Here is a 13,180-nt window from a genome sequence, read left to right as displayed (position 1 = left end):
TGATAATAAAATAATTCAGAAAACTTTCAGAGAGATGCACATCTTTTGAAAATGAACAATTGAGATGCCAGGCCCAGCACAGTAAGCTAGTGGCTAAAGTCCTCACCTTGCATGCCCGGGATCCCATATGGACTCTGGTTTGTGTCCTGGTGGCCCCACTTCCCAACTAGCTCCCTGCTGTGGCCTGGGGAAGCAGACAAGAACAGCTCAAAGCCTTGGGACCCTGCATCCATGTGGGAAACCCAAAAGAAGCACCTGGCTCCTGGCTTCAGAACGGCTTAGCTCTGGCCATTACAGTTACTTGGGGAGTGAATCAACGGATAGAAGATTGTCCTCTATTGTTATGCATCAAGGTGAAGGAATTCATGATGGGGGAAGGGTTTGGGGTGAAGGGGGGGGAATCCCAGTACCTATGAAATTGTGTCATGTAATGCAATGTAATTAATGAATAAATGAATATTAAAGAAAAAAAAAATAAAAAAAATAAAAAAATAAAAGAAGATTGTCCTCTATTGCCTTTCCTCCTCTCTATATCTGACTTTCCAGTTAAAACAAAAAAAATGAATGTAGCAACATTTGGTGGAATCATAGTCTTAAAAGATCCATAAGAAACCTGTGCTATGACTTACAGATAAAACTACTGCTGGTAGTACAGGCTTCTCACATAGGCACTGTCTTTAGTCCTGGCTGCTCCACTTCTGATGCTTCCCATGCAGCTCCAAGCTAATAGCCTGGCGAAGCAGTGAAGGATGGTATTAGGCCTTGGGCCCATGTACCTAAGTGGAAGACCTAGAGGAAACTCCTGGCTCTTTGCCCTTTATGGCCGTTTGGTGAATGGTCAAGCAGATGAGATATAGCTGTCTCTCCAATTCTCTCTGTAATCTTGACTTAATGAATTTCAAGTAAAATAAATTTTTTTTAAGAGAAGCATTAGAACAAGACGCTCATAATAACTTTATGCTTTGGAAAAGCGTATTCTGTGCTCTAAGTAATTAACTAAACACACCAGCCTCGGGGTTGTCATCATTCTAATTAGGGGAGAAAGCTGCTTGGGAGCCAAGGATATCCAGCTTCAGCTCTGCTGTAGGTAATACCCACTGAGTGCATAAGACTAAAATGGTGGCTTTTGAATTGTTTTCAATTTTTTAAAATTTTAACAAAAAATTTAATATGGAAATATTCATGCCCCAGTTGTTGTAGGGTAGTAAAATAGCACCCTTGACATTGCTTTGTTTCCTGAAGAGCCCTTATTTATTCTCATTCTAAGGCTTTTTTTTTAAATAATAGATGGGGTTTTTTTTTTAATTTATTTATTTTTATTGCAAAGTCAAATATACAGAGAGGAGGAGAGACAGAGAGGAAGATCTTTCATCCACTGATTCACGCCCCAAGCGGCCGCAACAGCTGAAATCGATCCGCTTGGAAGCCAGCAACCTGGAGCCTCTTCTGGTCCCCTACTTGGGTGCAGGGTCCCAAGACTTTGGGCCGTCCTTGGCTGCTTTCCCAGGCCACAAACAGGGAACTGGATGGGAAGTGAGGCCTCTGGAATTAGAACCAGAGCCCACATGGAATCTCAGTGTGTGCAACATGAGGACTTTAGCCACCAGGCCACTGCCTTGGGCTTTTTTTTTTTTTTTTTTTTTTTTAAGATTCATTTATTTATGGACCCAGGATAGTAGCCTAACTGGTAAAGTCCTTGCCTTGCATCCACTAGGATCCCGTATGAGTGCCAGTTCGCATCCTGACTGGTCTACTTCTTTCCTAGCTCCCTGTTTGTGGCTTAGGAAAGCAGTCAAGGACGGCCCAAAGCTTTGGGATCCTGCACCCGCATATGAGACCCAGAGGAAGCTCCTGGCTCTTGACTTTGGATTGGCTCAGCTCCAGCTGTTACAGCTGCTGGGGGAGTGAATCAGCGGATGGGAGATATTTCTCTCTGTCTCTGCTTTTGCTTCTCTGTATAAATCTGACTTTCCAATAAAAAATAAATAAATAAATAAAATTTGAAAATAAATTTTAAAAGATTTATTTATTTATTTATTTAAGGAGAGGCAGAGAGAGAGAAGTTATCCATCTACTGGTTCACTCCCCAAATGACCACAGTGGCTGAAGTTGAGCTAGCAAAGTCAGGAGTTAGGAGCGCTTTCCGAATCTCCCACGTGAGTGAGGGCCATCATTCCCTGACTTTCTAGGTGTATTATTAGAGGTTTGGGTTAGAATTAAAACAATTGGGACTAGAATCAGCACCCATATGGGTTCCCAGCACCCCATATAGCCACCATATCAGCTCCTCCAAGGCTTCCAATATAGTGACATTATTTCCTTGTATTACTAACATTCCTGTATTGTTCTGCTGCCTTACTGGTGGTAACATCTCCTTACATCATCTATCATAAAGATTCAGAAAAGAATCAAATTGCCACAATGGTTTTTTTTGAAATGTGTGTTACAATAAAATTCAGCCATCTTTTGCTTTTTCCATACCAGTAATGGGCTGGATCAGAAACAGAGCTGCTTGGGGGGCCCGGCGCAATAGTGTATTGCTTAAAGTCCTCCCCTTGCATGTGCCAGAATCCCATATGGGCAGCGGTTCTAATGCCGGCGGCCCTGCTTCCCATCCAAATCCCTGCTTGTGGCCTGGGAGAGCCCAATGCTTTGGGATCCTGCACCCACGTAGGAGACCTGGAAGAAGTTCCTGGCTCCTGGCTTTGGATTGGCTCAACTCCAGCCATTGCGGCCGCTTGGGGAGTGAACCATCGGACGGAAGATCTTCCTCTCTGTCTCTCCTCCTCTCTTTATATCTGCCTTTCAATAAAAATAAATAAATCTTAAAAAAAAAAAAACAGAGCTGCTTGGGCATAAATTGGTGCCCTTTTTGAATGCCAGCTTTACCAGCTGTGCCTCAGCACACACCACAGAATTGTTTTCTTAATTTCCTGTTTGGATTGTTTATCATTAATTCATCTAAATACATCTTATTCCTGCATGATAATTTTTATATCTGAAAACTTCACTGAATTTGTTCATTTTTGTGGTAAATAGTGTTTTTGAGCCCCTCATGGTGGTGGAGGATCACAGGAGATGCTCATTAAAATCATTGTAAACCAAGAGCTGTATGAATGTAAGATTTATGTTGTCTGGCATGTAACACAGCATGTAAAAGCAGGTGACTGATAAGTTTCAGATCACGTCTCCCAAATACAAAGAATGGTTGACTTTGACCATAGGATTTTACTTTGTATTTATTTATTTTAAAGATTTGTTTTTATTGGAAAGTCAGATTCACAGAGAGGAGAAAGACAGATAAAAATCTTCTATCTGCTGGTTCACTCCCCAAGTGGCTGTAACGACTGGAGCTTAACCAATCAGAAGCCAGGAGCCAGGAGCTTTTTACAGGTCTCCCACATGGGTGCAGGGTCCCAAGGCTTTGGGCCATCTTCTACTGTTTTCATAGGCCACAAACATTGAGCTGAACTGAAAGTGGAACAGCTGGGACACAAACCAGCGCCCATATGGAATCTCAGTGAAGGTGAAGATTAGGCAGTTAAACTATTGCACTGGGATCTCAATTTTTTTTTTTTATTAAATAAAGCAAACATTTATTAAATTGTGATAAAAATGTTCCATCAAATTACAAAACCTGAGTAAGAAAAACAAATGGTACATGCTTAACTGTAGTTGACATTCAAATAAAATTTGCATTCCCAAAATATTAAACAGTAATTAGAAAATACCAGCCAAAGTAATATTAGGATACTTTTACGTGCCGTCTCAACAAATTTGAACAGAAGCAAATTTTAACAGAGGTAAATTTTACAGTGAAACATAGCAGTAGATTAAGGATCTTAACATGTTTATTTTACTGCTGTTTGACACTATGATAGAAAAATAAGAGGATTTACTTGACATTTTTAATAAATATCTCATGGGCTGTTGAGTACCTTACTGGTGAAAAGATTTAACTGGCTAATCTCATCAGTCCATTTTGTACATTTAGTAAGCATCAACTCTGCCCTACATAACTCTTAATGCAATTCACAGCACACAAATGGTTATCATATTAAATACATAATCAACTCGGACTTCTCAACAACGAGGAAATTAGTAAACCATCAAATGGACTGCTTACCATACACTTTCCTCATAACTAACACAAAAAAAAATCAAAATAATATTTGTCATCACTCTAAACTATTGCCAGCAACTGACGGAAACTGCCAATTTGCCATATTCATGTTCACAACATGCTAAATATACTCTGCTGTTACTTCATCCATGGAATGCCTACATGCCTAGAACAATTCCAGACCTCAAGACATACTATAGAGCAGTGGTTATCAAAACAGTCTGGTACTGGTACAGAAACAGAGAAGAAGATCAATGGAACAGAATAGAAACACCAGAAGGGAATCCACACATGTATAGTCAACTAATCTTTGACAAGAAAACAGGAAATAATCCAGGTAAAAAACCTGGTCTATTGAATAAAAGCTGTTGGGACAACTGGATAGCAGCTTGCAGCATAAAGAAGCAGGACCCGTACCTGTTGCACTATACAAAAATCAGCTCTAATTGGCTCAAGGATTTAAACCTACACCCAGAAACCATTAAACTACTAAAGAAAAACATAGGAAGCACACTCCAAGATATAGGAACAGGGAAAGACTTTTTAGAAAAGACGCCTAAAGCAACGGCGATCAAATCCAAAATGAACAAATGGGACTATATCAAACTAAAAAGTTTCTGTACAGCAAAGGAAACAATTAAAAAAGTGAAGAAACAACCAACAGAATGGGAAAAAATTTTTGCATTCTACACAAGTGACAGGGGACTAATATCTAGGATCTACAAAGAGCTTCAGAAACCCAAGGATAGTGAAAAAATAAACCCTGTAGAAAAATGGGCAAAGGAAATGAACAGACGTTTCTCAAAAGAACAGATACAAATGGCTAATAAACATATGAAAAGATGCTCAGGCTCTCTAGCCATCAGAGAGATACAAATGAAAACCACCTTGAGGTACCACCTAACTCCTGTGAGACTGGCCTACATGCAGAATTCGAAAAACAACACATGCTGGCGTGGATGTGGGGAAAAAGGTACCCTCCTTCACTGCTGGTGGGAGTGTAGGCTAGTACAATCATTGTGGAAATCCATATGGAGAGTGCTTGGAAAATTGCAAATAAACCTGCCATATGACCCAGCAATCCCGCTCTTAGGAATATACCCAACAGAAGTAAAATCTGCATACGAGAAGGGGATCTGTAATCCTATATTTACAACAGTACAATCAACAATAACAATGTCATGGAAACAAACCAGATGTGCGTCTAAGGAAGAATGGTTAAAAAAAACTGTGATACATCTACTCAATGGAATATTATTCAGCTGTCAAGAAGAACGATATTATTCTATTCAAAACCAGGTGGTCCCAACTAGAAATTATTATGCTCAGCGAAATGAGTCAATCACAAAAGAATAAATACCATATATTCTCTCTCATATAAGGAAGCCAACATGGAAAGGTGGAGTTCATCAAGTGCCCATGGAGTATGCGATGGAAACATAGTTCCTAAGAGACTTCTGTGTTTCCTTTTAGTTAAGCATGTGCTGCCTACTCAGTGACACATTACTTAATCAAGGTGCTACAATTTGTCATTGACGTTGTTGCTGCTGTTATTCATGCTGTGATTGATGTGTTAAATTTGCATTAGTCAGTCATTTTCCTTGTAAAATGCTATGATTTATAGTTAGCTGAAAGAGCTGTGCATTTAGTTTAATCAGTATGTGTAAAAGTGCATATGCAGTGTTAGAGATGGGAATCATTAAAAAGATGGTTGATGTTACTGTTAAAATTATTGTACTTCTTTATAATTAGTTCTGATCTAAATATAGATTGCTGCAAGTCAGGTCCCACGGCAAGAGATGGTGAAAATTCAATTTATTTTTAATGGGTAATATATACACAATCAAAAACATTGAAAAAGCACAACATGGCCTGGTTCTATGGCTCAAATCCTTGCCTTGCATATGCTGGGATTCCTTATAGGCACTGGTTCGTGTCCCCACTGCTCCATTTCCTCTTTCCTCTGATTCCAGGTTATCTAGTTTCCTTTTCCAGCAGCAAATCCAATACTTCACAGTTTGTTAAACATCTTCACAGAGCTTTCCATACATGTACAGGCAAAAACATACATATGTAAAGTTATGTATATACATAAACACATGCACACACACATAGACTGTTCTATTTGAGTTACCTTCCCTAAAGGCAGTTGTGTTTGCCACCTGGCTTAATGTATGCTATAGCTGTGATCTAACATAAAGCACCGCCATTATCATTTTATGTATTACATTTTAACAGTAGCTTTCCTAATTTTCTTTTCAGTTTTCATGAAGCAAGAACACAGAGAAGAGATTGATTTATCTTCAGTTCCACCTTTGCCTATACCACATTCTGCCCAGACCCAGAGGCCTTCAGCAGATCCAGGGCACCCACATGACAGTGTATTGTCAGCACAGAGGAACTTGGTTTGTCCAATCCAACAGGCATATGCATCCATGGTAACCTCATCCCATCTACCACCGTTGCAATGTAGGGATGAGAATTCAGGAAAAGAACAGCAGGTGGTATCTTCTTCAGTTGTACACCAGCCTTTTCAAGTCACACCAACACCTCCTGTGGGGTCTTCCTATCAGCCTATGCAAACTAATGTATACAACGGACCAACTTGTCTTCCTGTTAATGCTGCCTCTAGTCAAGAATTTGACCCAGTTTTGTTTCAACAGGATACAACTCTTCCTAGTTTAGTAAATCTTGGCTGTCAACCATTATCATCCGTACCATTTCATTCTTCAAATTCTGGTTCAACAGGACATCTCTTAGCACACACACCTCATTCTGTGCAGACCTCGCCTCATCTGCAGTCGATGGGATACCATTGTTCAAATACAGCACAAAGATCTCTTTCTTCTCCAGGGACTGACCAGGTCACAGGTCAGTCTTCCCCTCAGTTGCAGGCCATTACGTATAGTCCTTCACATTCTGGGTCTGCTACAACAGCTTCCCCAGCAGCTTCTTGTCCCTTGGCCAGCTCACCAATTTCTGGTCCATCGTCTCCTCAGCTGCAGCCTATGCCTTACCAATCTCCTAGCTCAGGAACTGCCTCACTACCGTCTCCAGCCACCAGAATGCATTCTGGAAAGCACTCAAGTCAAGCACAAAGTACAGGCCAGAGAGATCTTTCTGTACCTTCATCCTTAATGTGTCACAATTTATGTGATCCAGCCTCATTTCCATCTGATGGGGCAACTGTGAACGTGAAACATGAACCTGAAGATCGGGAACCTAACTTTACAACCATTGGTCTACAGGACATCACTTTAGATGATGGTGAGTTCAAGAGTATGAAGTTACCATGGAATGTTTAGTGGTCAACAGTAGAATTGGGTCTTTAAGTGATTTGTTATTATTAGAGATACATGTAAGTACATAACTATTCTTTGAAGAAAATCTATTCTTCAGAGTATTTTATCATTAATATTTATTGCTGTATAGGGATTCTTTTCTTTGAAGCTATATGGCTAAAAAAAAACTATGGATAGATCATAGAATAAAGAGAATGGAATTCATGGGGCAGTACTTCAGTGAACATTGTTGAACTAGATGTTGAGAATACTAAGAAGGTAGTAAGATACAATTTCTGCCTTGGAGAGATTCCCACAAATATAGACCATGCTCTCCAGAACCAGCAATTAACTAGAAGTTAACACACCTACAGTTAAGATGCAGCATTTGTAGTTGGAATACCTAGGGGAGGCTTGAAGGATGGCTTAATTTGCACTTTCCCTGTCACCCTCATACCTCATTGGAGACCTGGATTAGGTTTTGGAGTCCTGGCTTTGTCTCCTGCCCAGCTCTAACCACTGTGGATATTTGAGGTGTGAACCAGCAGATAGTAGCTGTTCGTCTATCTATGCCTTTCTTTGACACTCAAATAAGATTTTAAAGAAATATTAAAGGGAATGCTCCCAGTGCACTGGGGGAAGGTGTCGAGGGGACTGAGGATGCAGGCTTGGATTGGGGGAAGGCTAGGGGCATAACACTGGTGGGCATGTGGGGACCTGGGAGCTCACCTCTAGTCAGGTGGAGTGAACCTTAAGATTTCCTTGTGTACCTGGTCCTGGGCAAGGTGAGGAGAGTGGAGGAGGGAGCCCCAGGTCAGCATGCTGCTCTGGTGTGCTGCTGGAAATTTCAGTGGGTTTGGGTCTTGGGTGTGTAGAGGGGTGAGGCACCAGGCCAGCACATGTGACAGGAGCTTGGGACCCTGATACACAGCAGAGTATCGGACCAGCTCACCACCCACGGATTCCGAAGGCTGGGCTAGTCACAAGGATAGTGGGTTGATTCGGGAAAGGAGCAAGGGGATATAGGGTAGGGAGGGTCATCCTGGGAGTATCTTGTAGGTGACTCCTGAGGGACTCCCAACGACAAGGCAGATATGTGAGGGGACTGAAACCTGGTGGTTTGGAGGGGAGAGACCGGAAGAACTTTGTGGATCAGACCAATGCCCCAGCCCACATGGGAGACCTGAGCTGAGCTTGTTAGCATGGAACATTGCTGACCACCACATGCCAGCCCACACATAAGCTATGGCTGGGGGCTGGTCTGACCGGGCTAGATCCCAGTACCTGACGGTGAGTGGCTGATCAGGGGACGGGACACATTAAGCTGGACCATGACACCAACCAGCACGCAAGCAAATCAGGTCTGGGTGTAGATTCTGTGAGAGATATGTAGGCCCAACCCTATGGAATTACAAGTCTTGCTGGTGAGCTTAGGAATTGGGATAGTGATGGACAGAGGTAGGTGTGGCCATGGAACTCACCAACACAGGTACTGGGGCTAGGAACAAGTGGAGCAGGTCCAAGCTATAGCACCCACATGAGCACCCTCAAACAGGATGTGGGGCGAGCTGGGCCACACCATCCACCAGCTCATAAAAAGGCCAGGATGGATGGGGCAGGAATGTCAGGTAAGGGCCTAGTACCTACTGGCATGTGTGAGATCTGAATCTGGGAGTGGCCTGAGCGAGGGAACTTGGAAAACTGCCCTAGAGAGTCGTAACTCTCACTGGTGAGCACATAGTCCAGGCCTGGGTTTTGGGCAGGCTGGACAGGGTAGCTCCATCTGTTGGCAAGTATGTGAGTTGGTTTTGGAAGAGGGCGGACTGAATGGGGCTGAGTGAACCATAGCCCACTGGCAAGTGCAGAAACTAGAATGGAGTGCAGGTTATGCCGGACTAGGCTGTCACACCTGCTGGTTTGCATAAGCCAGGGATAGAATTAGCTGAGCAGAGCCAGGTTCCAGCACCCACCAGTGACAGATGGGACTGGGAACCAGCCAGACCAAGGCAGGCTACAGCATCCCAAAGCAAAGGCCAAGACAGATGAGGGGCTATGCCAAGCTGAGTCAAAATAATCACTGTCGTGTGCCTTTAAGTAGACCTGGGTGGGGAGCCAAGGGGACACCCTGGTTGGGTTGTGGGTCCCACTGGTGAACGCAGGGCCCAGCGTGGGCGCTACAGTCTGGTCTGGACGTGACTGCAGTATCCCTCAGCATCCCTCAGCATTCCTCAGTATCCCTCAGTGTGGACTGGTTCTGGGGTGTGTCAGACTGGGCTGGACTCCACACCCACTGGTGTAGTGAAAGACAGCTCAAGTGCTTGGGCCCCTACCACCCATGTGGGAGTTCCAGATCAATTTTATAGCTCTTCACTTCAACTTGGCCCAGCCCCAGTTGTGGCCATTTAGGGAGTGAACCAGCAGATGCTATTCCTGTCTATCTGTCTCATTCAAATAAAAGATATTAATGTATTTATAAAGATCTTAGTCTAGTTTCATGCTACTATAATCTTCATTAAAATGTTTAGAACACAACCATGACAATTTTTAAAAAGATGCATTTATTTTTATTGGAAAGGAGATCAGTTTTACAGAGAGAAAGAGAAACAGAAAAATCTTGCATCCATTGGTTCACTCCCCAAATGACCACAATAGTTGGAGACAAGCCAATCCGAAGCCAGGAGCTTCTCCAAAATCTCGCTCATGGGTGCAGGGTCCCAAGGCTTCAGGCCATCCTCTACTGCCTCCCCAGGCCACAAGCAGGGAGCTGGATGGAAAGTGGAACAGCTAGGACATAAATTGGCACCCATATGGAATCCCAGTACTTGCAAGATAAAGATTTAGCCATTGAACCATAATGCCAGTTCCACAGCTATGACCATTTCTATATTTATTTTATTTTTTATTATATTTACATAGTTAAGAAGGACGCGTGTCCATGTGGACCACTAATTAAGGAAGGAAGGATCTAGGATTAGGGGAAAACAGAGGAGACCATTGTTTCCAAGTTTCTTTTTCTTTTCCTGTATCTAGGGGAAGGGAGAGGTTAGGGGAGAAGCCACACGTAGCCTCCCAACTGCCCCAGTACCCGGGGATGGGAAACAGCTGTCCGATATCAACCCAGGTCCTCGATGTGGAGCATGCTCTGAGGGTTCTGCGTAAATGGTTTCAGTGGTTTTGAAATGAGGTTGGTGTTGAAGCTCCAAGGATGAGGAAGTCCTTCCAAGGTCCATTGGCTGATATAGTCCACCTTAGAATCTCCATTCACCCAGATCGTTACTATCAACACTTGACTGGGGTAGTTGTCCAATTTGTTCTTCCCTCTCTCATCTGCTGTGGTACTAAATGTCCTCTGCAGACCCCAATGGACTGCCATATCTTCCATGTGCATTTGGGCAAGCCGTCCACTGCTCCGTCTTTTCCACTGAAGTGGCCCAGTTCTGACACATATACTCTATGCTCAGACCACAGATCCTGTGATTCTTCCCGTGGTTAGAGTTCTGAATCCAGCAGTTCAGTTGGGGAGATCCCCGAAGAAACCTCATCTGATGTAACCCCATATCTGATTCTTGTGTGTGCTAGGCGGTATGAGTTCTAACAGTCTGTCACCTACATCAGACCACACACACGCTGGTAGTTACAATTGCTGGGTCAGTTTTATCTCTAGCCTTAGCTCTTACGCAAACCAATGGATGCTGCAGTCCAGCCTAACCCTGCCCACCACATACATGTTCCTTATGTACACCAGAGGGAACTGCAGCCCAGTTAGAGTGACCCCTAATAACGCACACCAGGCCCATCCCCAGCCCTGGTTCCAGCACATGCTGGTATGTGCAACAGACTGAGTCAGTGTGTCCCGCAGCCCAACTGACCCTGGTATCTGGACCGCACTTATGCTGATGGGTGCCACTGCCTCTCCAGCCAGGCTCACCCCCAGCCCTAGTTATTATGCTCACGGGTGGGAGCTTCAGCCCATCAGAGAAATGCCCACAGTTTCCCTACTAGTCCACTCTAAGCCCTAGATCTTGTACTTTTCAAGTGGTTCTGCAATCTAGCTTGACATGACTTAACCCTGTTCCTAACCCTTGACAGCTCACACTGTGGCAAAGCCCAACCAGCCTGCACTTTCTCTGGTTCATGAATGCACTAGTGGATATGATCGCTTAGCCCAGCCTGGCTGTCCCCCTAAACCAGCTCATGTGCAGGCCACCTTCCTATCCTTATCTGCCACTGGTCCTAGTTCTGATGCTCACTAGTGGGAGCAGTGGCCTAGCAAGAGAGTCCTTGCTGTCCCCCTACCAGGCTCACCTTCCCCCCACCCAGAGCTTCTGTGTGCTGGTAGATGCTGTGGTCCAGCTGCCATGGCCCGCTGCACCTTGGCATTTGCTGGTGAGTGCTATAGCCTGGCTTGGCTCAGGCTGTTCCTGATTCCAGCTCATGTTGGCAGGTACTGCAGCCTAGCCTAATGCAGCCCAGCCTGTACCCTGGCCTGTCTTACACTCCATCTTGGTTCTCACATCTGCCAGTGGGTGTTATGAACTGGCCCAGTTTGGTCCACCCCCAGACATTGCCCACGCATAATACTGGTACCTACTGTAACTCAGCCTGGTCTGAACTCATCCCTGTCTTGATTCTTGCGCTCATCTGCAGGGACTACATCATGACAGAGGAATTCCCCCAAGCTCCTCTATCAGGTCACCTCCTAGTTGCAGATCTCACGCACACCAGTGGGTGCTAGCTTGGCCCAGACTGACTTGGTTCACCTCCTGTCCTTGCAGGAACAGTGACCTTGCCTGACCAGCCCAGATCCATTGTTGGGTGCTGCAGCCCAACCATGCCTGGTCCACCCCCAGACCCAGCTCTCACATGGTTCTGTGAGTGCAGAGGTCTAGCCCAGCCCGTCCTACACCCACCCTGACTCTCACAGGTACCAGCGAGTGCAAAAGTCGTGCCTAGTCTGGCATACTCCAGACCCAGTCAACACCCATGCCAAGGTATACTGTAGTCATGTCCGCTGCCCTCATGCTCAGAGGCGCACCAGTGGGAACCGCAACCCACCTGGGCCTGCTCCCAGCCACAGATCTTACACATGCCAGTGGTTGCTCTGATCCAGCCCAGCATAGCCCATCCACTGTTTTGGCCTTTACCGCTGGATGCTGCAGCCTGGCCTGGCCTGGCTCGCTTCCTGTCCTAACTCTTGCTGGTGGGTACTAGACCCTAGCCTTGCCCAGTCTGCCCCCATCCCTGGTGCATGCAAACTGGTAGGTGTGATAACTTAGCCCAACATGGTCTGCACTCCATCCTGGCTGCTACACATCCCAATGTGCTAAGGTTTGGCCCAGTCTTGACTGGTCTGTTCCCTCCAGAACCAACCCACACATTTGCTGGTAAGTGGAGCTACCTTGCCTGACCTGATCAATACCCAGGCCTGAATCGCATGCCCACTTGCTGGAGCTACAGTCCACCAGTATAGTTCTCCAAGTTACCCTACCAAGCTACAGCACCAGGCCCCTACACCTTATTCTTGAGTTCATCTATGGATTCTGAAGCCTGGACCATCCTGGCCTATTCCCAACCCCAGTATCCATCAGTGTCTTAGGGTTCCATGGTAATGCCTTGCTCAGCCTGTTACTACCCCAACTCCTGAACAAACGAGCAGAAATTGTGACTCACAAGGGTGAGTGAGCCCACAGACTCTGCTCCCAAACTTGGCTGGCTCGTTCCGTCTTGTCTTGACTGTCTTCCTTTTCTTTCTTTCTTTCTTTCTTTCTTTCTTTCT

General features: G+C 44.8%; 1 protein-coding gene across 2 annotated transcripts in view; it reads left to right on the top strand.

Annotated features, from left to right (window-relative positions):
• NFATC3 (nuclear factor of activated T cells 3) overlaps positions 1-13,180 on the top strand; it is a 114,330-nt gene that overhangs the window by 77,220 nt on the left and 23,930 nt on the right. For both annotated transcript variants that reach the window (XM_058674782.1, XM_058674783.1), the window contains exon 9: positions 6,386-7,390. In XM_058674782.1, coding sequence (XP_058530765.1) covers positions 6,386-7,390 — 1,005 coding nt within the window. The remainder of the gene's footprint in view (positions 1-6,385; positions 7,391-13,180) is intronic.

Source organism: Ochotona princeps, chromosome 16 (assembly GCF_030435755.1).
Source record: "Ochotona princeps isolate mOchPri1 chromosome 16, mOchPri1.hap1, whole genome shotgun sequence".
NCBI lineage: Eukaryota > Metazoa > Chordata > Mammalia > Lagomorpha > Ochotonidae > Ochotona > Ochotona princeps.
This window is presented reverse-complemented; position numbering and strand designations above follow the sequence as displayed.